At 40.3% G+C, this 27,810-nt stretch overlaps 1 protein-coding gene across 2 annotated transcripts in view; it reads right to left on the bottom strand.

Moving 5' to 3' along the window:
• pcdh15b (protocadherin-related 15b) overlaps window positions 1-27,810 on the bottom strand; it is a 362,569-nt gene that overhangs the window by 228,689 nt on the left and 106,070 nt on the right. For both annotated transcript variants that reach the window (XM_078163506.1, XM_078163507.1), the window contains 5 exons: window positions 26,067-26,227; window positions 23,026-23,181; window positions 13,884-14,003; window positions 11,988-12,098; window positions 4,135-4,305 (listed from right to left, as the gene is read on the bottom strand). In XM_078163506.1, the coding sequence (XP_078019632.1) occupies window positions 4,135-4,305; window positions 11,988-12,098; window positions 13,884-14,003; window positions 23,026-23,181; window positions 26,067-26,227 (719 nt within the window). The remainder of the gene's footprint in view (window positions 1-4,134; window positions 4,306-11,987; window positions 12,099-13,883; window positions 14,004-23,025; window positions 23,182-26,066; window positions 26,228-27,810) is intronic.

Raw genomic sequence — 27,810 nt, 5'->3', positions numbered from 1 at the left:
CTGCAGATGCTGCAACAAACCCCTGGTCCATCTCACGCTACATTCTACCCTCACTCCTGAACAAGACCCAGAGATACTTGAGGCAGTAACTCTCTCCTAACCCAGAGGGTGCAGTCACCGTTTTCTGGCAGAGAACAATGGCCTCAGATTTGGAGGTGCTGACTCTCATCCTGACCGCTTCACACTTGGCTGCAAACTGCCCCAGTGCATGCTGGAGGTCATGGTGTGATGAAGCCAACAGAACCACACCATCTGCAAAAAGTAGAGACGCAATTCTGAGGTTCCCAAACCGGACCCCTTCCTCCCATCATCTATGCCTTGAGATCCTGTCCATGTATATCACAAACAGGATCTATGACAAGGGACAACCCTGGCAGAGGCCAACACCCGGATGCAGCTCTCACTTTGGTCATACAGGGACTGGATGGCTGGTCGCAGCAACACCGGTACCCTTCAATCCCGCAGTATCCCCCACAACACTCCCTGAGGGATGCAGCCATCATTAGTTTAATCAAACAAATGTATGCCTTTCCTGTTATGACACATCAAAATATCTGTGTTCCCTAAATATGAGCTTAAATCTGACTTCTGCAAAAGGTCTCAAATCCTGCAGTGAACAGGGATTAAAGTTTTTTTCAGAGAGTGAATATCACCAATAGAAAGGAAAAGCAAAGCAACCTCAGTCTGTCTGAATGATCCCATTTTCCTTTACTGCTGTGATGTTGTGCGATTACAAATACTGGAATGAGTGAAGCATCTGGAGTCAGCAGCAGCTGTGTATTGGGAGCAAATTGACAAGTGCGAAACAATCTTTGCGTTTGATGCGTCATGTTTTATACGTCGCTTCAGATTTTTAAACCCCTCAAGTGTTTTCCCAGCATAACTTTTCTGTGTGTCTGCCTTTGCCTCTCTCTCCTCCTCCTCTGTTTGATGCCACCCTCCACATCATCCCCCCTCACTACCTCTCCATCGTAAACCCCGTCCTTGTCTGCGTGCACTTGCTCCTTCTCAAAACCATGAGGTGTAAAGTTGATTTACTCCTGTTGTTCCTCGCTGTGTCTCTCTTGGCTTGGAGAAAACTGTGTGTGTGTGTGTGTGTGTGAGAGAGATGGTGTATGTGTGAGTGAGAGGAGATAAGAAGAGGTTTGGAAGCAGAGAAAGAGTTCCTGCAGTGTGTCTGGGGTAAAGTGAGCATACGTGAGCACACGTGTGACAAAGATCTCAGTATAAACAAAGAGATGAAGTAGACAATGTCCAGTTAGGCATGACTGCTCAACTGGCTTGACACTGTTACTGATGTGTGTGTGTGTGTCTGTTTGTGTGTGTGTGTGTGTGTGTGTGTGTGTGGGAGGATGGGCGGGTGTTAAGGCATGAACGCACTGCTAGCTTGTCACCATCAAGGGTGTGTGCGCGTGTGTGCCTGTGTGTGGTGAGGGATGAATGCTCTGCTGACTTGTCAGAGTTGAGGATTTTGCCCGCAGCAACTTTGTCTCATTTACAAAGTGGCATTGTAAGTCACTCTGGATAAGAGCATCAGCTAAATGCTCAAGATACAAATGCAAAATGATATATACACAGCTGTGTAAGCATAAATGTGTTGCAAACTCACTTTTATTAGAAAAAAACAGTAGTTCATACAAGGGTTGGGTATCAAGCTAAATTTCCAAGAACTAAGACGTGCCTTTCGATTCTGCTGATGGATTCTTACCTTTTGTTCATTTCAGTAAACCACAGTAAACACTTTACAGTCCATAAAAGTTGCACTCATCTGCCTGGACCTGTTACCTGACCTAATATCACGTTATTTGTTATGCAGTACGTCAACAAAGCATGTGAGAAGAGACATCTGTTTGGATCCTGGACCACAGCTGACCAACTGCTCCAGAGTTTGGCTTATCTTCACTACAAAAGACAAAAACATGGCAAAATGCAGTGCACCATGTTCAATGTGTTGCTGTCTCCCAGCAACAAGGACACCCCAGATACAGCTGTTAAAGCTGTAGATGGTAACTTTTATAAAAACATTTATCTTTCCTGAAACTGTCTTTCTACACAGCTCTAAATAAAGAGATTATCCGTGAAAAAAACATGCTTCTTTGCCTACTTAATTGCCTTGTAGCACTTTCACTGGCCCTACTGCATGTGAATGAAAATGACCAATCATAGCAGAGAAGACTCTTGCACAGTTGTTTAACCTTCTGTCAAACTGTCAAACTAGGCAGTGCTGATGAAATATGGATCAAGATTCTGTTACTGCGTTGTCAATGTCTTGCCTCAAATGTCTTCAGAAACATATTTTCGTGTACTGTTTAGCTGTAAATTGAGAAAGTTGGCTTGGCTGGTGGACTGTGCTCGGTACTTTGGCTAACTATTATTTAGGATTCTATATTAAGGGTAATTTCCAATATCTTGGAGGTATGTATTTCTATCTGTTTCGGGGGAAAGTTTCCTGCATTGGTGAATCTGTTTTATGGGGGGCACTCTCCTTAACAAATGCAGCTATTAGGTGCAACCTGGGGTCAGAGCTTCAGTACAGTATAAACGTCTGTACATTCTGGCTGGCAGAGAACACTTGGGTCACTCTCCACACTATATGTATTTAAGAGACTTGATTCCTCACACCAAATCTGTCACTTCTTCAGAGAGGAGAATTTCCCTCACAATTTCCAACATGTTGACCAGGTCACAAACTTTCTCATTTTACAGCTAAACAGTACACTAAAATATGTTTCTGAAAACACTTAAGGAGAGAAATAGGCAATGCTGGAACAGAACCTTGATTCATATTTGATCAGTGTGATTGCAGGGTTGGGGCTGGAGCCTATCCCAGCTGACACTGGGCAAGAGGCAGGGTACACCCTGGACAGGTCACCAGACTATCACAGGGCTGACACATAGAGACAGACAACCATTCACACTCACATTCACACCTACGGACAATTTAGAGTCACCAATTAACCTGCATGTCTTTGGACTGTGGGAGGAAGCCGGAGCACCTGGAGAAAACCCACGCTGACACGGGGAGAACATGCAAATTCCACACAGAAAGGCTCTCTTCTGGGTTCGAACCAGGAACCCTCTTGCTGTGAGGCGACAGTGCCAACACTACACCACCGTGCCAAATTATATTTTATTTATTTAATTATATTTTTAAATCATGCTATTTTCAAATGGCAAAGGCTTAACATCTGATCTTCCAAGGATCTTAACTACTCAAGGGATTGATATCGGAATGGTTACAACGTTCAAGTATTTAGGTATCATCACTGATTGTCTTTCAAAGCACATATTGAAAATCTTGTCTCCAAGCTGAAGGTTAAATTGGGCTTCTTTTTTACAAATAAATCCAATTTCTCCCATCAAGCAAGGAGACACTTGATATCTGCAACTTTTTTACCTCTGCTGGATTATGGTGATTTGCTTTTCATGAATGCCCCTGACCAGTGTCTCAAGAAGTTAGACATTGGGTACCATTGTGCTTTGCGCTTTTTTACTGGTTGCGGAAATCGCATCGACCACTGTACTCAGTCTTTGTATGTCTGCAGGCTCTTGCATTGGTTGGTTTGTATATATTAATCTATCCTTGGCCTGGTTCCTTCTTATCTGTCTACATTCATGTGCAGAAACCAAAATCAATATGGCCTTCACTCTCATAATATTCTTCAAATGCTGGTTCCGAGGGTGAGAACAGAACTCGGCAAAAAAGCTTTTGAATATCCCGCCCTTCGTCCTGGAATAATCTTCAGAAGGATCTGAAACTGGCCGAGCTGATCACTGTGGGGGATTTAAAGTTGATTTTAAAGAAATTATTTACTTTAATAACTTTGATTTGTGACTGTTTTTGTTGATCATTCCTTCTAACAAAGAAGAATATTTATTCTTACAAAGAAAGGAAAAAGAACTCTTCTCATCACTTTTGAATTCGATAAGCAGAATCAAATTTGTAATGATACCCCGGTTCATACAGAAATTTACAGCACAATTTGTCAGAACGCTTTCCTCTTAATGGCAATAGGTAACGCAGCATTGCACATGATGACACTGACAGGAATAGAAACATGCCCTGAGGCTCTGCACAACACACACAAATACAATACAGAATATAACATATGTACACAACAGGCACACACTTACCGGCTCTGTCAACTCCAGTACATTAGCCCGGTACGTGATGGGACTACAGTCACGGGTGTTTCCCACAAGCGTACATGGCAAAAACATGGGACCCAAGTCGTCACCATCCAGTACGTCCACAGTCAGAGTGGTGGTGGCCGTACGGCGCTCGCTGGGATAGGGGGCTCGGTCCTAGACACAGAGAGAAAGGGAGCTTTCATTTTATTTCTGGATGATATTGCACTTTCTTCTTTGGATATTTGCATATGTTTATCTTCATGTCCTGAATAGAAAGTGACCACAACGTCGTCCTGCTGAATATTCTCAGAAAATCAAATCAACGAAGCTGCGGGGAACTCTCAGTGCCTTCAAAGGCTGGTGTCTACTTGACTTAACGTCTTCATGTCAATTTATACCTCATCAAGGGCAGATAAACAGACTTTTAATGTGTTTAAGACTGGTTCAACACAGCTCAGCCCTTCACAGACTGCACAGGCATAATAAAGAGAAACTCTGTTTGCTCCACCAGTGTAAATAATGAACTTCATTAACAAGGTTTTATGAAAGCTGGTGAACTAAACACATTTTACACATGTTCTTTCATCATAATCAATTATTGAGAAATTTGTTAAATTACATTCAATAAAAGCTTAAAAAAACTGGCATGAGCAAGACAAAGTTTTAATAAGGAGTAAAACAGCACAATGCATTGTTCCCACGCACATCTGTAGCATTTCAGTAAGTGGTTAAAGAAAACTGAAAGAACTAAACGTAGCAAATAATGTTTAACACCTTCCAGGCTTCATTTAAGTATATAAATTAGATTACAGATGTGCAGGGAAGAGCTAGTAGTAATGCAAGTAAAGTAAACATATTAGCGATGGATAAAAGAAGCATTTGAATTATTACTAAGAAGATGATGCTTTCATTCACAATCAGACCACTCCCACTACTGTCTGTGGCTACTCAGTGAATAGCCATAATTAAAACTAGATAAAAATTATATATTACAAAAATAACACTCCACAACGCTGGATTCGTTGAAGGAGAAATGTGCAGGGCAAATAAAGTACTTTTTCTTGCACCCAATGCAAATATAGCCTCGTTTCCACTAAGCAGTACAGTACAGTTCGATACGCTTTTTTTCTGTTTCCATTGTGAAAAGCTGTGGATGGTACCAATGGAACCGTTCTGTAGTGTCCCCATTTTTGGTCCCCCTTCTGTTGGGGTACCTAGCACACAGATCTGGTGCTAAAAGGTGGAGCTGTGAACACTGCAGTCTGTTGATTGGTCAATAGCAGACGGTCACTCTGCTCAGGCTTTATATATATATTAATTTTGACCGGGATATGTGGCAGAATATATTCTAATCCTCACTTGGAGAAAAAAAAAAAAAAGCGTTGTGGGGCATTGTTCCTGTGGGCGATGGCAACACTAAACCCCTGAGTTTGCCCTAGAAGAACTAAATACTAAATACAGCGGGTGCTTGACGGAGCAGTAAGTGACAAGAACTCCGCCCACATTTAAGGGTACTGTTTGCAGTGGAAACAGTAGGGTCTAGGTACCATGTCTGAAGGGTTACTTTTGGTTCCAAAGGTACCATACCGAAAGTGTTTGGTGGAAACAGGGCTAAAGTGAGTTGTCAGAAAAGTTGGTGCAATCTCAAGCACACCTTAATCACCTTCATAATAAGTGAGTCCTGCAGTTTAAATGTAGCTGATTTACACCTGCTCAGGTGAATCAAATACTGTCATGCCAAAAGACCTTTTTCGCAGCAGATATTCTGACCTGGCATAGTAGGAGCGCTGGTGTTACTAACGACACACAATAGCTTTTTGTAACTATTCAAGGTCAGAGTATCCAATTCTAATTTTTCTTGTGCAACAGTGGAGCACAGGAGGTATGGGTGGGAGATGGTGAGAGAAATATCTGTATCTGGGTATTTGTAGTGTATGTTTGTATGTGTATACAATGCAGTTTTGTATTGAATTCAGTCATTGTTAATTTCATTATTTACCCCAGTGCTTTTCCCACTGTAACATGTCACAATATCTGCAGTGATAAAGGCCTATTTAGTTAGCCCAGGGAATCTTTTACATTTCACTACCGCCAGTAAACCTGGTGTAACACCCAAAGAAAGTTCCTGACTTCTGTTGTGGAATTGTTTGTAGCATGTGTGAAATACTGCTTTGCTTCCAGTGTTAGCATCGTTATTGCAGCTCTGCTCTTCCTACTCCCCTCTGTGGCCTCGGCGCTCTTATATTTGCATCTTCAAATATATTTTCATGATCTCACAGGTGTTTAATGTCAGCCAGGGATGAGAGCATCTTGGCCTGGGGCGAAACCACCTATTAAAGACAGTATTTCTACAGACTGTGTCCATCCTTTCAACTGTACAAGCTGTATGCCATGTTACTTTATGAAAACAAGCATAGTGGACGGCAGGAAAACTGAATTAATACCCCAGTTTCACCCCGGGCAAAGATTATTACGTTTGAAGAAACAAACTGCCCGATAGTGGGTAACAACCATTTGTAGAGTCGTTCCGTACAGGTGACGTAACATTAACGTACAAAGCCTCAAGATTGCTCCTGACTGCAATGAGCCACAGTTCGTTTAGTTAGCTTAGTTTAGCTCCAGTTATCACACTTCATGTTGCACTATTCATCATCACTTACCAATTTATTACTGAGTGTTAATTCGATCTATCTTTAAATCTATTATCTAACGCCAGGGAGGGATAATCTTCTCCCTGAGCAATGGCAACAGGACATCCATTTTGTCTTGCACAGACCATTACAGGTGTCCAGCAGCAGCCCAATCTCATTAATACCCTATGCATTCAACACAATGCCTTTGGAAGCAATATGAGATACAAGTGTTTTAATTGGAACAACCACTAGATACATTATATTGAAATTCAAATACCACTGAATTCATACATTGAAATAGTTTACTTTGACAAACCATGTATGTAAATATATTTATTCTAAACTGAACAGACTTTTCTTGACAATTTTTTTTTTCTGCATTCAAATGGAATACATGACCTCATGGCCTTGAATACCACATTAAGGGTACGTTCATATGGTCACTTCTCATGAACATGGTAACACAACCCCAGTTGAACCAGTTAAATGTAGCACTATTTTGCAATATTCACAAAATCAGATCTGGAAATTCAAATTTCAAAATTAAAAAAAAAAAAAAAAATACTTGAATGTTTGGATTTGAATTTAACCAATTAAATTTTGACTGATGTTCTATCAAAAAATGTTTTCAATTTGAATTTTTGTTTTTGAATTTGGATGTACTGAATCTTTTTTTTTTTTTTTTTCTGCGTTGAAACGGAACTCATGAACTTGTGATGTACCCCTGATGTGGCCTTGAATACCATATCAAGGGTACGTCCATATGGTCACTTCTCATGAGCACGGTAAACACGAACCCAGTTGAACCAGTTAAATGTAGCATTATTTTTGCAATATTCACAAATTCAGATCTGGAAATTCAAATTTCGCAATAAAAAATAAATAAAAACATAACACCTTTTGACTTGAATGTTTGTATTTGAGGTTAACCAATTAAATTTGACTGATGTTCCATTAACAAATGTTTTCAACTTCAATTTTTGTTTTTGAATTTGGACAAACTTTTTAAAAACTTTTTTGGAGAGGAATTTTGAATATGAGAACATTGACAAAAATATATCCAATTTTGGCCTCTGAAATTATAAATCAAGAAATTTCATATTTTAACCCTTTGAACCCTATTCTATTCACTAGTTGTTAAATTTAAAATACTTACATACTTACTTAAATACTTATACTTACTTTTAAATACTCTCTGCTTCCATTCATGCCTACACCTCCTACTGGTGTAATGTGATACTACAGCAAAGCAAAATGACATTTATTTTACCACTACTTTAGTTTTAAGTATCTATGATATCTTAAAAAACATCACCACTTACCCAGTACTGATGTAACTGTTGACATTCGCAGTAAATTAATTGGTATTGTCGGCACATAGAGGTTTCAGGCCTTGATATTGGTGATACACTGTAGCCAAATTCTTGTATTGTGTAAGCCTTGAGCTTTAACTTTTGAAAGACATGTATTAAAAACAGGGGTATTCAACCTTAAAAAAATACAGCCAGCTCTTGTCTTTTACTATCTTGTATTAAACTGAATTCATATTCCACTGAAAAATGTTTGTATTGTGTAAAGGTCTCAAGCTTTTGAAAAAACCCACACCAAAATTAATGATGCATACAAAATGAAAAATGGATGTGCTTACACACTGTTTAGTTTTTATTCAGAAAAAGACCTTCAGAAGACTTTAAGCTGGAGAGGTGCACGTAAAATGTCAGTACAACTAGAAACACTCAGTCCTCGTCAGACACTGAAAGTAAAGCTTTTCACAAACTTTTATTACGGCTTTGGCATGAATTTGCAATCAGTCTTTTGTGCAGGCATTTCTAATTCCAGTGCTAATGTCTACGTGTTGATCTGGGTTTGGTGAAGTATCCGCCATCTAATTGCACACAAAGGTAGCTGCTCAGCAAATTCACAGGAAACACTTAAAAGGCCTATTCATCTGAATGGTCGATATAACTGCTGTGCTTTCAGTTTTTATTTCCAGATAATTAAGATTAAGATATACACAAACACATTTTATTTTTTTTCTTGTAAAGCTCTCAGAACAAAATAGCCACATCAACGAATCTACAGGAAACTTATGAAAAACACTCTAAATATAACATCTTCTATTTTAAGTTTATGCAATTTATTTAGATCCTATCTGCTTCACCGTATATGTGGTGGTGTCTGTATAAGGCAGGATAGATTTCTTCCACTAATGTGAGAATTAGCCAAATTACCCAGATAAGAAGCATGAAACCTTAATCAAGTTCTATTAAAGTTCCTGTTTTAATGTAATTTAATTAAACCTAAAGTGAGTGTTTCTTCACGACGCCACGCTCTCCTTACTGTCAATCATCTCGCAGTGAAAGGAAGAAATGGAGGTCTCCGCTAGGACATAATCTCCTTAAAAACATGGTGCCTTGCACACTTCATTGTAACATCCATGTTTTTATGGGGCATCTTTCAAAACCAGGACAGCCATTAATTTCAAGCAACGATTGACACCATGGAGAATCTAATTATATGCTGCACGGATTTCAAAATAACTGGAGAAATGTAAACTAGACAGTGACAGCAGAGAGCAGCCTCCAGAGTAACTGTAAATAACACCAGCATTGTATTTCTATTCTGCACTTATTCAAACTCTGCCCACATCCCAGGCTTTAAACTGTTTCATATTGTCTGTCACTGAAGCTATTAGAAAAATAAACTTTTTTGTTCCAGAGAGGTGTGATTGTTTAGATTGTTTTTGGACTTAAGTCAATTAAATGCATGAAATACTCATGCGCACTTTATTGCTGAGAATTAGATAAGAAGATCAATACCACTGTCACAGCTGTGCATTGCCTTGAATGTTAGCATCGGTGCAATGAGGTCAACTCTAAGTAATGCTGTGCTGGTAGAATGAGGAGAAATCCCACTGGAGCTCAGAGGGGACAAACTTTCATTAGCTTACTGGACTCGTCGTAAAGGATGTGGCGATGGGAAATACCAATTAAAGTGTTGTTAATGAATGCTGGGAGGATAACGAATTAAAGGGAAATGGTTTTAAATGGGAGATAAAAGATACATTAGATGAATATGATGCTTGAGAAACAATTTTTAATTCCCCTTCTCCAATAAGTAATGTCTCTTAAGGTTAAAGTTGATTTTAGTGTCATGGAGCTTAACAAAGATTGGGTGGAAAGTGACATAGGATACTGCAAACCAGTAGAATCATTGTTACACTTTCATATTTACTGATGGATCAAAGGATCAAAAGATCATAATGATCATATACGAGCAGGAGTAACAATATCACACAATTTTAACATTCATTTAAGTAGTAGAATTGATTTTTTGCTAGGCCCTGCCCCTTTATGATGGTCCAACATTGTATTAATTAGTGAGTTGTATATACACAGATTTTCGTACCTGCCGATACAGCCAGATTAGCATGCTGTTTCCTTTTGCTTGCAGTGTTGAAGCTAAGTTAAGGTAACTGGTCACCATTTGTTGCTTTGTATTTATTGTATGGACATGACAGTGGTATTGATCTCCTTATCCAATTCTTGTAACTGTACGTTCACACCAACAGCGACCAGAGCTTCCAAAACGGCCGAAGTCATTTATTCTCAATGAGAGCCCGGCGACTTGGGCAACTTGGGCAACCTGGTCGTCAGCTGCGCGTCTTGGGCGTCCAAGAGTTTATGGTAATGAGCTCTGACGCAGTTCGGCGGAAACCAATCGGAATGCTGATGTGCTTAGATGAAGCGGGTCCCAGAGAACAAGCCATGTAACTTTGGTTCCTACAGCGCACTTGGTCCTAGAATGGATATCGAGAAGTTTATTACTTGCATTCGCGCCCACTCAGTCCTTTATAATGTGTCGCTGTTCCGTTACAGAGACCAAAATAAAAAGAATGAGGCTTGGGACCGCGTCACAGTGGTAGTTGGTTGGTCTGGTGAGTTCTAAAGTGTGTAATGTTAGTAATAGAGGAGAGAATTGCAGGCTAATGTGTCTTCCTTGCTTGGGTTGGATGGGATGACATATGTCTTCTGTTTTCATTGACCAAACATAACTTTCTGTAGGCCAACTAAGAGCTTTTTGACTGAACAACAGCAAGCAGCAACTGCGCTGCTTTCAAGCCAGTAGTCCGCTTTGTGGCTCCTTTAAATTGACAAGCACGATCGAACATTCAATGATTCACGTGATGAGCGACTAGAGCAACCAAAGCTGCCACAGATATTTTTGACAGTCGTGCTTCTTGGGCGTCCGCGAAAGACTTTGCCTCTTTGGAAGCTTCTGGTCTGAACATACAGTAAGAGAGCAAACAAGCATATTTCCCAAAATGACAACATAATCTTAACATTGCTAATCATATGAATGTGTGTATGACTGTAATGTGTGAGGCCTATGATAAGATAGTAATTAAAAGATTACATCAGACTGTTATTTAAATGAATTATTTAGATTATAAATTTATGTTGCTCCTCTCCTGGTAGCACATATTGTCTCTTAGTCTTTGCTTAGAATTTCTATTCAGCAAATTCACAGCCACTCAAAACACTCTTAATATTGTAGTCAGACGAATAGTGAATACGCCAGGCTTTCAAGCAGTCAGAAACACATTAATCTTTCAGTGTACTGTTGACTTTTAATAATGCTTTCAGGGTAAATGGACCTTGAGACATATGAATATTTGCCACACTTTGTTGAGACAAAAGGTTTTGTAAACAAGGTTTTCCCATCACTACAAAAACCTTAATGGCGCAATCAACAACTTAAACAATTTTCTGTCGGTGCCTCGGTTTAGATCCTTTAAACGTCTGCCACCACTCCCCATGACGCTTTGCATGTTGGGTGAAATAAACTGTATCATAGACCACTTTCATGAATAAAACATACGGAGTGATAGATTAACAAAGACATTAGTGATAATTAAGGATGTGCTTATAGCTCCCCTTAGGATGATTCAACAGAACAGAAATAGTCCAAGGCTGTGTAACAGTTATGTCACCGTGACAATAAAAATTTACATAAAAATAAAAACACTCTAGGCCACAGACTCCCACTCAATCAGGAGTTTGTTTTCCTCAGACATCCTTTATAACAGGTCTCAGATGAAAGCCTTTCAAAAATTTAAACTTTTTATATTATGTGACAAAATATTATATCATACTTAGAAATGGTCCTTGATAGCTGCACAAAGACGTGCAGGCAAATATGTGAAAAACAAAAAACACTTACATTTGCTTGTATGATGACCAGGTAGCGTGTTATCTCCTCATAGTTGAGTCTTTCTTTGAGAACTACGGAGCCGAACAGTGTCAGAGGGATGTCAAAGGTTCTGTTTGTTGTCTGAAACACACACAGATACAGTGCAAACACAGTGAGTCACAGGATCAACAGTTCATTTTCACCTTTTTAGGGTTTAGACAAGCTAAGACACATTAATAGCCGTGAAATGATTATAATTACACATTCAAGTTAGAGCAGTACAGGTGTAGTAGTAGAGGTAATTGTATATTAGCCTGGCAAGAATATTATTTCAGTAGCATTAAGACAATCACATAGCCCATGCCTCAGCAACTGATAACAAAGTTAACAAGTTAGCTCATATTTTTACAATATTGCTTTGCAGAAACTGAAGCTAATAGCTGATAAGATATAATGTAGTCCACGTTTGATTTCATGACATGGATTGGTTATTTACCTACCATTAATAAGACACATGGAGCATCAAAAGAATATTGCGTCCAAATGCTGCTCTAATGATGATTTTAAACGATGAAATAAATGAATATGTTATTATAAATGCTTCTCTGTGAATTTTGGTTGATTTAAGCCCGATTGTTAATCTCAGTTATGTTACATATTAAAGTGACAGGTCATCCCCATAATCAAAAATACATATATTTCCTCTTACCTGTTAGTGCTATTTATTAATCTAGATTGTTTTGGTGTAAGTTGCCAAGTGTTGGAGATATCGGCCATAGAGATGTCTGTCTTCTCTCCAATATAATGGAACTGGATGGCACTCAGCTTGTGGTGCTCAAAGCACTAAAAAATATATTTGAAAAACTCAACAGCAATGTCTCTTTCCAGAAATCATGACCTGGTTACTCAAGATAATCCACAGACCTTGTTGTGAACGGTTTCATGTAGGAACTATTTTCTTTATACTGAACTACACCCACCAACTGTATCATTGCACAGAAGGATGCGTGCATCTACTCATGGACGAGAAGCTCATGCTCGTGACAGTGCGAGATGTAAACATCAATGGCGTTTTTCTTTCTACCGAGCTACAACAGCCAGTGTTATTACCATGCAGAAGGGAGGGTGCATCTATTCATGGACAAGAGGCCCGTGCTCATGACAGTGAGAGATGTAAACATTAATGTCATCTTCTTCAACTGAATTGGAATTTTGGCTAGCTCAGTGGTGCTAAGAGAGCTAGCAGTAGATGTCAGCTTCCTTCTGCACAATGATGCGGTTGGTGGGTGTATAATGTAGTAAAAAGAAAATAGTTGAAGATAATCCAAAAGCATTGTTGTGAGCAGTTTCATGTAGGAACAATTTTCTTTCTACTGAACTACCCCCCAACTGTATCACTGCACAGAAGGAAGCGTGCATCTACTGTTAGCTAATCCAGCACCACTGAAATAGCTAACATTACAATTCAGCTGAAGAAGACGCCATTGATGTTTTCATCTTGCTCTGTAATGAGCATGAGCCACTTGTCCATGAGTAGATGCACACTTCCTTCTGCACAGTGATACGGTTGGTGGGTGTAGTTCAGTAGAAAGAAAATATTTCCTACATGAAACTGCTCACAACAAGGTCTGTGGATTATCTTGAGTAACCGGGTCATGATTTCTGGAAAGACACATTGCTGTAGAGGTTTTCAAATTTATTGTTTTGGCGCTTTTAGCACCACAAGCTGAGTGCCATCTAGTTCCATTATATTGGAGAGAAGGCAGACATCTCTACAGCTGATATCTCCAACACTCTGCAACTCACACCAAAACAATCTAGATTAATATGTATTTTTGATTTTGGAGTGAACTGTCCCTTTAAGAAACCAAATTCTGACATACTGCTGGTCACTTCATGCTATCAGTAGGCAGATGGATAACCTACCGGGTCTTTGGGGTTGTACTGGATGGTGTACTCTATCTGTCCATTGGGACCGTCATCGATGTCTGCTGCCCCATTGTTCCCCCAGAAACCAGAGAAGATAGTGGTTCCTACTGGCGTCAGCTGAAAACACAACACAGAGAGAGAGAAAGAATTAGTATATATTTTTCAGTATCTTCTTCTACAAGCTCACAGTACATGATGTCAAACACTTTCACACTCTGTACCACCGACATCAAACAGCCTCTATCCTGTACTGTTGTGTCTTGTCTTCCTGACATCTACTGCCTGTATGTGGCAGAGATGAGAGAGGAGCACATTAAAAAACTCTTCACATGCGTCTGGCCATAAGGGATCTTGATACCCCACTGTCTCTACAAAACAAACAGAAAATGACTTGCAGTTTTATGTTTATTGTGCTCAAATGGGGCTTGAGAAGGAAGATCAGCTTGCAGCTGTTTGTGTGCTTCGGAAATAAAATGAAACACAGGCAGCATGCTTTGTCCAACTTTCTGTCTGTCCACAGTCTGTGCCTCAGTCTGTCTCTGTGCTGTGAATGTTTGCTACACCTCATTGCTCCACTGAATAGATTTTTTTTTAGATAAAAGCGGGACATTGGGTGATAGAAAATCATGTATGGTACATTAAGAGTGCTTGCCAGAGATGAAAAAAAAAAAGGTGCGGATATCTTCAGTTTTCTTTGATTTAAGTTAAATAACATAGTGATAATAAATGAACACAGATTGGAACCATACACTCATCGTTATAAAATAATGAGTCAATGTCAAAACAGATTACAGCAATAACCAAGACGGTGTAGGTAGACGCTGCTTATTACGCCTACCCCTTTTCACAGTATAAAATGAACAAAATTAATGAACTAAACAATTCAATCGCATATGTCACAAAGTGTTTCTGAGCCTCCTGATTTATTCTCCCTTTTCATGTCTTACTTTTATTTATATAAACAGTTGTACGTCAGCAGGAGTTTGTTATGTGATGCTCAGCCACCAGCTGATATTAGGGTTTGAATCAGGCCTAAAATTTTGAGCCAAATCTGACTGGAGTCCAAAAATGTTCCTAACCAAAATACACTCACCTCACCAGCAGCCCATTCAGCAGCCAAACCAAAAGTAGCTTCAGTATGGAGAGTACACTGAGGAGTTGAGCTGCAAGAAGTGGCTGCTGAAGAGCTTTGTTTTTCTTTTTAATGCCAGGTGCTGTCAAATTCACATCAATTGTTAAACAGTGATAACATCTGCCAATTATTTGTTGCTAACCAATGTTTGATTGTAGTTAAAAGGGCTCTTTGCAAAATTCAGAGCATATGAGTTTGGCAGATCTGACACTCAACACGAAAGTGGCACTTAATCTACTTTGGCTAAGCCACATACTTTCTCTCTGGCCATTGACGACTCCAAAGTCCGTCCATCACCCCAGGTAAAGAGTCTGGGCGTCATCCTGGACAGTATATTGTCCTTCGCGCCCACATCAACAATATTACTTGGTCTGCATACTTTCATCTGCGTAATATTAATCGTCCTCGCCCATCACTTACACCTCTGAGTGCTGCTATCCTTGTTTACTCTTTGGCTGCATCCTGTGTTGATCATTGCAATTCTGTCCTCTTTGGTCACCCCCTCAAAAGTCTTCATAAACTCCAGCTGGTCCACATTTTAGCTGTCCCTATCACTACTAGACCCCCCTCCATAGATCGTATCACTGCTATTCTTTGGCAACTTCACTGGCTTCCTGTTAAATATGGCATCGATTTCAAGATTCTGCTTCTAAGGCCCTTCATGACGCCCCTTCCTACCTGTCTGAACTCCTTCATACCTACACACCCTCCCGATCCTCTTCTGCAATCGAACTCTCATCACCATCTGCCCCATTGACTACTATAGGGTCTAGAGCCTTCAGCCGTTCTGCCCCCTGCTTCCAGAACTCTGCCCCCCACAACGTTTGCAATATTGACTCCCTTTACGCGTTCACATCCCGCCTGAAAACACACCTTTTCAAGGTGGCATATTTGGTCTGATTAATGGAGACACACATATGGTGACTTGCACTGACGATGACTTTATGATGATGATCTTATACCTAATATTTATGATTAGGATTTTTGTCCAGTGGAGAGTTTACTGAAGGGTTGAGCTGCAAGTAGCGTTAATATTTGCCAACTATATCTTGCTGACCAATGTTTATTTTTAGTTAAAGGGGCTCTATGCAAAATTCAGAGCATATGAGTTTAGGGGATCTGACACTTGGCTAAACTGCATAGCTTTTTTCTGAGCACTGACGACTCCAAAGTCCATCACCTCAGGTTAAGAGTCTGGGTGTCACATTTACCTGACTGATAAATATCACAGGTTTTGTTTTACTCACAAAATATAACAGTTAAAATAAAATGCATTAATATTTACTAAACTATCCAGCATTATATAAGGGTTATAAGAGCTCCATCTTTAGCAACACTAAGTAAATTTAAGTTCATTGTGCTGATAACAGGCCAACCTTCTGAGTGCAGGACTTTGACTTTTGCTGTGTGCCATGAATAGTTTTACTTAAGTAAAGTACAGCTGCTAATAGCCTACTAACATTCCCAGTGAGGGGAAGGGTGAAAATAAACATTTGGGGACGTCTGAGGCCTGTACTACGAAGCAGGATTTGGTGTTAGCGAGGTAACTTCAGGGTTAACTCTGGGTTTTCAGTACTATGAAGCTGGTTCTGTTTTTACTAGGGTTGTCACGATACTAAAATTTCAAACTCGATATCGATACCCAGGAAAATATTCAATACTCGATACCATTTTCGATACAGCAGCAAAAAATTAAGAGGCATGTCATTTTTTTAAATAAAGATCAGAACAGTAACATCAATGATAACAACAAAAATAAATAACAACCAGAAACAAGATCTGTCCATACAAATGTATTTATCTACAGCCCTGTTTATTTTCTGTGCTTCTGGTGAATTGGCACCATGTTTTCGTTGCTCATTAAATAGAGTTGGTAGTTTAGGCTCAGGATGCTCCTGTTTCTACCTCACTATGTGATCAGAGAACCAGGGGTTACGGGAGAAACCAAACGTTTTTTTAGCTTCAATCTGTGACTTTACAGTTAACATAACTTTTCAGACACACATAATTGTGTTGTCCTGTTAAACTAACATTGTCTATTAATGTTACAGACGGGCATGACTGATAAAGTTTTCTGCTTAGCTCCCACATTAACGTTAGAAGTTATATTTTAGTTTGATACTGGCGACACCAGCTGCTCAGCTGCTAGTGAGGGGAGGGGCTGTACCTGCCGTCTGCAGCGTGCTGTGTTCACTTCACCAAATATTTCCAAAGAGCGCTTTTTCCTTTATCATTTTTGACCAAAACCGGCTGCTCTGATCCACCTGCAGCCGCGCTGGCCATATTACAGCAACAGAAATGTGTGCATGCATGCACTGCTTTTACACTCTGATTCCATCACTGCAGCTCAAAATAACATGAGACACATGTGTGATGAGAACCAGGATAAAACAGATAATATTTTATTAGTAAAATAATCCACGCACTGTTAATTGGCTCTTGTTATTATAAATGCTACATTTGGGTCAGACAAACCTCATTAGTCATTAACTACTTTTCCACCCTTTAACCTACTTCAGCAGCAGAAACAGTCTGGTGTTACTTTAAAGTGTTTTATGTGACATATTCAGAGTAGTTTCATCATCATCCAACTAAACAGCAAAAAATACTCTATACTAATGTCACATAGGCCCATAGCTCAGTGATACCTGCTCGTAATTTAAGTCTCAGATAACGGTGAATATTTGGATGGTGTTTTCAATGTTTCTAGATCTTTCGTCAAGATTACAGTTTGTCGTTTACATCCTGCACCACTGACATTTTACTGTCTAGTCAACAAGACACTTTTGCTACCGTTTCATCTCATCTCATATGAAATACTTCATTCATGGTCCCTTTCACATGAACGCGCTCGTGGCTGGATAGGAAAACCCAGAGGTGACTGAACTAGTCAATAACCAGCTTCATCAGGGTTTTCCCTGCCTATCTAAGACAAAGGCGGGCCGCCTGGGTGATTTTAGCTGCCACCTCCGTTAAAGTGTCTGTGTGTGCATGGGGGGGGGGGGGGGGGTTCAGATGTAGCGTCTTTTGCGAGCACAAACCCATTACTTTCAATTTAGGTGTGCTTGTTTTTTCGTCCAGCGCACAGCTCCACGGACCTGCTTTTCCCTCCGGTGTTAGACCCCGGTTCCCCCTCGGGCTGTGCCTCTCCTACTGTTTCCCATGGAGCTCTGCCCCGCTTGAAAGGCGAAGGAAGCCCGTATGTGGAAAGACGTCACCTCCGAGATGTACAATGTGTATTATAGAAGAGAAACACACATTTCAGGATCGCTGACTTGTATCAAAAGAACAGACATGTCCTGTGATTTTCAGCCTCCTTTCATATTTAATAGAGGGGGGACAATACCTGACAGTCATATTCGCAGCTGTAAGGATGTGCCTGCTGTAAAGGGTAAATATAATCATAGAAGGCTGAAAATCACAGGACATGTCTGTTCTGATTATACAAGTCAGCAGTGTAAAGCTCAAGCATGTTGGGGCTTCCTTTCATATTTAATAGAAGGGGGGACCGTATCTAAAAGTACAGCTGTCAAGATGCCCCCTGCCACAGGCCCTTGCCACCTTGGTCTCCAAAAAACCCAGGGAAATTTCATAGTACCTGTTATCCAGACAGCCAATGTTAGGGTTAGTCAAACCAGATAACCAGAAGATATCCTGGGTAAGTTCAATTGGCTTCGTAGTACAGGCCTCGGGTCACCCTGGTTAACTGGAACTGAATATCTTTGGGTTGTGGACAAAAAAAAAGACATTTGAGGACGGCATCTTGGGCTTTGGAAAACATCAATTGTCATTTTTCACCATTTTATGACATTTTATAGACCAAATAACTAATAGATTAATCGAGACTATAATTGACAGATTAATTGACAATGAAAATAATAGTTGCAGCCCTAATGTACATAAAAACTAAAGATAAACACTATGACAGCCTTTATTTACAATGACTTGTAATCTCTGTGCCATTGAGAGTGCTTTTGATTTTGGTTTTTATTTGTGCTTTGAATTTCACTTTACTTTTAATTGTACACGTGCTACAAGATAATCACTTTCTAATAGAGAAGAGAGAAGCTTGATATTCAGAAAGATATTCGATATGATTTTGGGAGAGAAATTCTTCACCGGAGAGTTGAACGCTTGCCACAGCACATGAAAGGAAGAACTTCGCCAGCCACAAATTGCCATGCTGTATTTTTTCTGTCTTGTGCCTCGGGATCTGTGATTATGTGTCAAAACAGAAGTCTAATCTCCAGACAGCATGAGAAACATTTGAGATTAAGTTTAATTTAGCTGCTGCACCAATGATTTGTTACATCATTTCCCTCAACAGGGTTATCTCTGCCTCCCACTGATCCAACAATGGTCCTCAGAACGTCTCATGCTGTCACTTTGCCACTTTCGGATACGGCTCTAATGAAACAACTCCAGACTCAGGCACCAGTGCCAACTCATGAAATCAGTCACAAGGATCACCTTGTACCCAAAAACTTTCACGGTGAACTCATAAACTGTGTCCTAGACGTTCTTATAAATAACCATATTGCCTCTCTGTGTGTCTTAATCTGTCTGCCTCACTTTCTTGCACTCAATAATCGTTAGTAATAGACAACTAAAAGCAAGTTTTATGTAGATAAAGCTGGATGTAACTCCTCAGACACTCTCTCAATATTAAATTTATTGCATTAGGTGGTTGGAGTTCTGGGGCAAACTAAAGTGAATTAGACAATAGCTGTCTCTCTAATGAGCAGACTTGCACTCAAACCTTAATTATTGCCCACATCAGAATAAATGTATTCACTTTTTTTAAATTATTACCACCAAACTGACCACATTTACCTTGAGCTGGCACAGGAATCATATTTTAGAGTTTTTTTACGACACATCTCCTAAATTGTATGGTGGTCGTTGAAGTGAGCGGAGGGAATGATTTTAGTAAGAGTAATGAGGAACTGGAGAGCTGTGAGAGGTGGTGGAGTGGAGGAGTGGAGGAAAGACAACCAGGAATATATAGAGTGTGGCAGAGGAAAGGTGGGGAGGTTGAGGAAAGGTGACATAATGAAGAGCTGGGAGTGGTGAGGGGGGGCATGGGAGTGGGGGAGTGTGGGGGAGCTGCAAAAACAGAGAAGAGAGGCCAAGAGAGAGAAAGAGAGAGGTTGAGAAGACAGATTGAGTTGGACAGGCTGTGGAAGACTGTATAATGAGATATTCTACTGGGTCCGCCTAGGTCTGCGCTGGCAGCAGGCTACATGTATCCTTGTCCAGTTTTCAGTTTGAACCTCCTCTAGTTAAATCCTGCACCCCCAGACTCGGGAGGACACCCTAACTGTGGGATTGGCATCTTAAAGACTATTCTGGAAGCCGCTGAATAACAGATTTAGATCCTTTCCTCGGCTGCCCAAAAACTCTGCTTTCTCCCAGCTTATGGCACTACCTTTAAACTTTAGTCTGACAGAGAAATGCCATGTATAATAGTATTTGGTGGGTGTATTTATTTAAAGGACACTGCAGTATGTACATATGCCGGGCCTCATTTTCCGAGTGCAGGTCAATGCAGCCTCTGATGCTGGCAGTGTTAGTGCCACACATGACCCTCAGAGCAGCAGGGGAAAAGCTTCATACAGTGCAAATGACCGACTGTACTCATGCTGGACTGTGACCAAGGGTGTAATTTATGAGGGGGACAGCGGGGACATGTCCCCTGCACTTTGTCAGAAGGTAGTGTTGGACCCCAACATGTTTTTCAGTCCGAAAACTAACTTTATATTAAAAATAAAAAGGTGTTTGTATCTTACAATTGGTATGGTTGTATAATTTGAAAACTAAAAAGGATTTCAAAAATCTGTGTAAGTCCAGATTAAACATTGTAAGACGAGATACATTTTTAAATCTTTAGCTTGCTAGGCTTTCAGGGGTTAAAATTGTGTTTTTGATACATCTCCAAAAGTATAAGAGAGAGCAAAACTTTTTTTTGCATTCATTATTATATTTTAACATGAAAAAATGCATTTTACTCCCCACTTTACACATTTTGCTTTTTTTGCACCACCTTTATTGTTTCTGATGGTCTGAACTGTGCCCACAGACCATCATATATGAGCTCAAGTAACACTTTGTATCTCAGAAATACTTTATTGATCCCCGAGGGGAAATTATTTATGTTACAGGTGCTCCTTGCAAGAGAGGAAAGATACGTGAAAATATAAGAAATTTAAACAATAGTATTAACAAATATATAGTTAAATAAACAGGAATTATTAACAAACATAAACATAAATAAATAAATATATATATATATATATATATATACATATATATATATATATATATATATATATACATATATATTGTAAACTGAACAAGATTATTTATCTAAAAGCGTCTCGGCTCCAGTTTTACAATAAATACATATGTTGATATTCACATTGCTTATCAGTGCAAAATTGAACTAAATCCAAGCAATAGGTGAAAAAAACTACCTCTGATTTTATTCATTTTTGCCTCTTGGGTGAGTCAGAACTGTCATTGTGGGGGGAAGAGAGGGACTGATTACTGAGGGACCCAATGGGAAAGGGATCCTCAAAAACCCTGGGACGATTGTTGCAATTGTTTATTTATTAGCACTATAACCAAATGAAAATTGGATGACTAAGTTGGTTTTAAAGACTTAACTTTGTATTAAAAAAATGTGAAAGCTCTCTGAGGCCCCTCTCACTCCTCAAGGCCTTGACACATCAAGCTGATGGTTGGCCATCAGTCAATGTTTGAACATCACTAGCAGTAGCAGTGGCCATTTTTCCACCGTTTCAGCATGTTTCAATTGGCATTGGTGACAGCGGAGCCTATCAGTGAATGAAATCACTCTGACTGGCAGTTCAGCTCAGTGTACGAGAAGAGAAACGGAAGTGAGGAAAGTAAACAAACAGCTGACATCGAGAGAGTGAGATCAAAACAAACTTGTCATACAAGGTATGATTATTTTTTCTTTAGCCATTGAGGTCTTAACCAGAAATGTTTCGTGATGGTTTGTGTTATTGTTCAGTGGTGCATGGTAAATATCCTTTGTTCTTTCAACACTTTATTGTATTGCTAATGTGCTAACTGACTAACTAGCATCAAGACGGTCTTCCGGTTTCCCTTTTTGTGTGACAATTACAGACAACTGTGTCTGCTGTGAGAGTTATTTCCTCTCCTGCAAGCACAGAACATATGTGCTGGTTAGCAGTCGGTGAAGTCTTTGCGGTGTGTTCATGTGTAACTTTCTGGCTGACACAAAGGCGACGTGAGACGACGCAGCAAGAGGCTTTCATCACTGCTAGTTCCCTGAAGTTGGTTTGGTGTGTCAGGACCTTTAAAGGCGCAAAATGATTTAGTTCGCCCCTGCACTAGAATTTGCCTCTAAACGCAACTTGAGCAGAGTGAGTGACTGCTTATGTTGCTGGAGCACCAATGTACACGAAAGGGAAATCAGGGTTATAAAGAATAAAAGAAGGAAGGAAAGGAGAGAAAAGGAAAGCAAACTGGCTGTGTAAATGAGGCATGAGAGAGGCATGGATCAAGAGAGGAAGGGGGGCCCACTGAGAACACTTTTTGTTACAACCCCCAATTTAATGATGGGGGCATATCAAATTTAGGCAAAAACATGGTTGTGTTTGTTGTACCTCAGGTAGGGGCATCTAAAAAACTGAAGCCCTTTTGAAGACATGAGCCTGAGACTTACTGTGTCCTCATCCCCCACCTTTAAAATCTAAATTCCACCCCTGACTGTAGCCCCCCACACTTTGGTCTCTAGTCTCAGACCCATGAGTCCTGTTCCTGCCATGATGACGGACAGCAGCACTGCAGCATGAGGGCAATAAAAAGCTCCTGATTTAGGTGAAAGACGGTAAAATATTTCCACCACACTTAGCTTTATGGGTTTTTTAAACCTCACAACAATTCAGTGAGAAAAAGAGGTTGTGTATGTTTATATGTGTGAAACTGTCACTGTGTATGTGTGTGTGTGTGTTTTACCTCGCTGACGGCAACGTAGTATCTTGGCTGTTGGAAACGTGGTGCGTTGTCGTTGCGGTCTCGTACAACAATGCGGACTTCATGTAAGATCACCGTGCCGACGAGCTCATTGGTGCACTGAACCTGAACCACAATGGACTGAATATAGGAGGGGGGCTGGGAGAGGAAAAAACAGAGGGAAACATATATATACGGTTAAAAGTAACAATTGCACGGAAGCAATAAATAATTAACCAGAAAATAAACCAAAATAAATAAAACAATTGCACAGAAGACTGCCTGCGTCTTGCATTGTACTTTTTGTGCCAAATCAGACTTTCAAAAACATCTGCTGGATAAGTTTACAGAGCCAAACAGCAGGGGGCTGGTTGTTTTCCAGCTGTGCTGGAGCTAAAACTTTCCGAGTTTCTCACAGTAGCGAGTGCTGGAAAAAGTGAGACAACCATGAAAATTGGTTGCTGCCACATTTTGTAGTCGAGTGAAAAACAAAAACAACAAAACAAGGAGATTCTGTCACATGCAGAAACATTACGATAAATGTGCTCTTAATTGGAGAAACCGGAGAAGCACCTGTGAGATTGTGTGACACCCATGGAAACAGAATGACAGTAGAACTGACAGTCCCATTCAAATCAATACGGCAGTACAGTCAGAGTGGTGGACATCTTTATGTGTATCATTACTATTGCAAAGAACTGTGACAGCTGTAACGAGCCAACTTCCATATAAACCGACCTGCAGCAAGTCGCAGACCCCCTGAGGTGAGGTTCTGGAGTAACGATCACAGAAGCATTGGAGCAGTACAAAGCATGGAGAGGTGTCTTTCATTGCTATTTTCAGCCTAGCAACCAGAAGAAAATGTTGGCATTGAATGTTTCTGCAAACCAATAATACGTTACATCTCCATGTTTCATGTATATCATATCAACATTTCTACGATGATGTAGTATACGAGCTGATTTTGTCATCTAGAGGTGGAGAACATGGTGGATGATGTGTCACCTATGCAAGACCGGTTGTGACTTAGCGAACCAACCAGGTATTTGAATCCAAAGCACGACCTTTTACTAGGGGTGGGATGAAAAAATCTATACAGCATAGAATTGCGATATTTTGCGTGGCGAAGACATGCTGTATCGATTTTGAAATACAACTTTTGGTACTAGAATAATAAAATCAATTGCTTTTTCTGTCCACAAGATGGTGCTGATGTTTTTGTCTTACGTCGGTACCAAGTCAATACAAGCACGCAAAAAATACATTGGTACCTGTTTTTTTCCGGTACCATAAGTACCGGACACAACTTTGCCGTCAGCGGGCTGTGTCAATTCATGTTAGAACTGACGGGGGCAGTATACACGCATCAGTCCGTGCGGAGGACGAGCACCGAAGAATAAAGCCTGTTCTCCATCGTTTTTGCTAGAAACAATGGCTTTTACAAGTGCTGCTGGAGCCAAAAAACCTCGGCTTGTCGAAAAGTAAGGTAGTAGGAGTCGTGTGTGGAGAGGGTTAGGGTTAGGTCTCATTTACACTGCAAGCGATGCGTTCGCGTAGCGCTCGCAAACAGTTGCTGTTTACTCGCATTTTCATTTTGGCAAGCATGTTAACAGGTTAGCGCATTCACACCGCATCCGTTCTACGCGCTGCTCATGTCTAACTGCTTTCGTGAGCAAGCTCGAAAATAGAAGAGATGCCGTTTTTTTGACCGAGTCGCAAGCGAATGGTCACAGTATTCAACAAAAAACACGAGTTTGCGTGTGTTGTGACCTCTCTCGGCCACTGTAGACATCTCCCCCTTAACCAAGCTAGACCTGACAGGCACATGTTTCATGTACTTTGCAAGCCAGAGATAGTGTTAGCCAATGACGGCAAAGCTAACGCTAAACCTGATCCGCCAAAAAGATCAACCAACACTGGATGCACTCAGCTTGACAGAGCTACCATCCAACTTTGACAGCGCAAAGAAAATAACACAGTCCATCACTTACTTCCTGTGCAAAGATCTGTGTTCATACAGCGTTGTTGAAAAAGAAGGCTTTTCTCACACGCTAAAAACGCTGTCGGTATGTGACTCCATCCTGACATTTTTTCACCGACACAGCCGTACCCAAGCTCTACAGAGAAGTGAAGCATAAAGCTGAGGAATCACACAGCAGGAAGGGTGGCATTAACTTGTGACGCCTGGACTTCAAGGTCAGTGGATTCATATGTGACAATAACGGCACATTATCTCACAGAGGACTGACGACTGCTGTCTCACGTTCTCCAAACTAGAGCAGTACATGAAAATCACACCGGAGTAAACACTGCAGAGCTCCTGCAAAATGCAGCACAAGAATGGGGCATTGTGGTTGTAACAGACAACTCTTCTAACGTGGGTGTTGCCATTCAGTTAGCAGGATACATGCATGAGAAGTGTTTAATTTGGCCTCCCAGAGGGCATTAAATCTGCCCACAGTTCAGTTTGTCAGGTGTATGCACCATTTCTGACAGGTTTTATGATGGTGTTGGTCAGTCTGTCTGCTTTGTGTCACATTTTGCTGCAATAAAAATGATTAAAGTCAGATAAACAGACTGAAAACTTTACTTTTCCTTTGGGAAAATAATTTGCAGTTGGGAAAAAAGGTAATAAATTGCAATATATTGTATTGCAATACTCAACATATCACAATAATATGGTATCGTGAGTCCCACCCCTATCTTTAACTAAACATAACCAAGGTGTTTCTGTGCCTACATATAGCCACACATTAACCACAGCTTTGTTGAAATGCATCTGCTACACAGTAACGTGATGTAACATATCCATGGTTTGAAGAAACGTACAATGTCAACATTATTCTGTAGACTGGGTTGCTATATTCAGTGTTTTGTTGCGAGAGGAATTGAGGGTTCCTTCATACTTGAACTAATCAAATGACATCGGCAGACAGTTCAATACCTGTTCTCCTCTCATTTTATCTCTATGGACAAACCAGATTCATTTGGATTTCTATCATTTGACTTCAAACTTTCACAAAAGTGAATTTCAGTGGCCTTACATCTCGATCCAGAAGCCGTCCAGTGCTGTTGAGGTAAAGGGCTTGTTTGGAAGGGTCCAGGATCACCCAGTAGTCGTGGTTATCCCTTAGCGACAGGGAGATGGTACGATCCGGACCCTCGGCCACGCCATTTATCTGCATGTTCTCAACCAATAACGTTCCTGGGGATACAACAAAAACACTTGTTATTACCTATCAGCTGAAGAGAGAAAGACACAAAGTCTGGAGTACCTGGAAATAGAATTAAATAACTTCTGAAGAGAAACGGTCCTGGATTGAACTTTATTAGTGAAAGGAAAGGGAGACAGCCTGAAGAGACCCTTCTGCTGTTCTTGATGTTCTCAATTTATTACACTATATACCTGGAGATTACATGTAGGTTGTAGTCAAGGTCAAGGGCAATGAGAGACGCACGCAAACAGAAATGGAGAGTGGAAAGCATGTGGAATTGAAATTAAATTAAGTATAGTTGAGCAGATGGGGGGCGTCTTTGTTTGCCGTCTCTATACGAGTACCTGGAATCCTTAATAAATGGAACACAAAATAAAACGAACATTCCAGAGAAAGACATTTAAACAAGTAAACATTTTAGAAAAATAGATAGTGCAGATAAAAACTTGATTAATTCAACACAAGCAATGAAGCGATTTGGGAGAGCATTGAAAAACAGAGAGAAAGAGAGTGAAGGAAATACAAACAGAGAGACAAGACATGATGTGAGTGGAAACTGTCTGCTGCATATTATCTCTCAATCAACACAAAGCCAGGAAACGTTGTAGCGGAGAGGAGCACCAAGTCAGAGAAGGTAGGTTTCACAAGAAGAAAGAAAAGGCAGATGGAGAATCAAGACAGACGTCTGAGTTTATTCCTGACAGAGTCAATATGAAAACCGAGCCCTGTTGACAAACTTTTCAAATTGTTTGCATTAGCATCTCAAAAATAAAACTCCCACACAGGTCAGAGATGTGTGAATAAATCCACTGCTGGTTTTCACAGTTTTTAAGTATTTTTATACTTCACACTCATGCGTTTAATCAGTTTCCCAAACTGACGCGTGGCTGTCAAGATGAAAATAAACAGCCATTACCTGCCCAGGGTCAATTTTTTCAGTTAAATGGAAAATATTATAACAGGAGAGGTGCAGAAAAACTGTTTGACCGCGTGACTCTGAGCGGCTCCAAATCATAAGAGGCCCATTACCAGGCCTTAACACTGCATTATTAAACCAGAAAAACGCTGGCATGTGTGAGCACAAAACTGTCTTTGAGAACACTATTAGACATTACAGGTTTCAGCCTGAGTCACAATTTTTTTTTTTCGGTGAGCGCATGTGGGCATTAGATTCTAAAAGCCCTATACTCATGGGACTGGTATTACCAGGGGACCTCATGTGAGGTAGATATTACCTCCCCACGTCTGAGTTTCATATGGCACATTTGCAAGGGATAAGTGAAGTCTGTATTTTACTTCAACATACTGACATTATCCTCTAGATATGATGTCAAGGCCATATGTGTAGTGCTGCAGGAACATACCCCTTTTTCTCCATTTCATATACATTCTTAAGAGCCAGAGGATCCAATCATCACTGAAGTGTATGTCGTGCAAGAGAGACAATAAAACAAATGGAATGGTCAGAGCTGTCATATAGACATCTAGGGTGTGCTGATTGATTCATGACATCCACTCATGCATTGAGTAACATGCAAAACAATGTTTCACCTTCAAAGTTGCCAGTTGCCTT

This window comes from Epinephelus lanceolatus, chromosome 21 (genome assembly GCF_041903045.1).
Source record: "Epinephelus lanceolatus isolate andai-2023 chromosome 21, ASM4190304v1, whole genome shotgun sequence".
Classification (NCBI taxonomy): domain Eukaryota; kingdom Metazoa; phylum Chordata; class Actinopteri; order Perciformes; family Serranidae; genus Epinephelus; species Epinephelus lanceolatus.
This window is presented reverse-complemented; position numbering and strand designations above follow the sequence as displayed.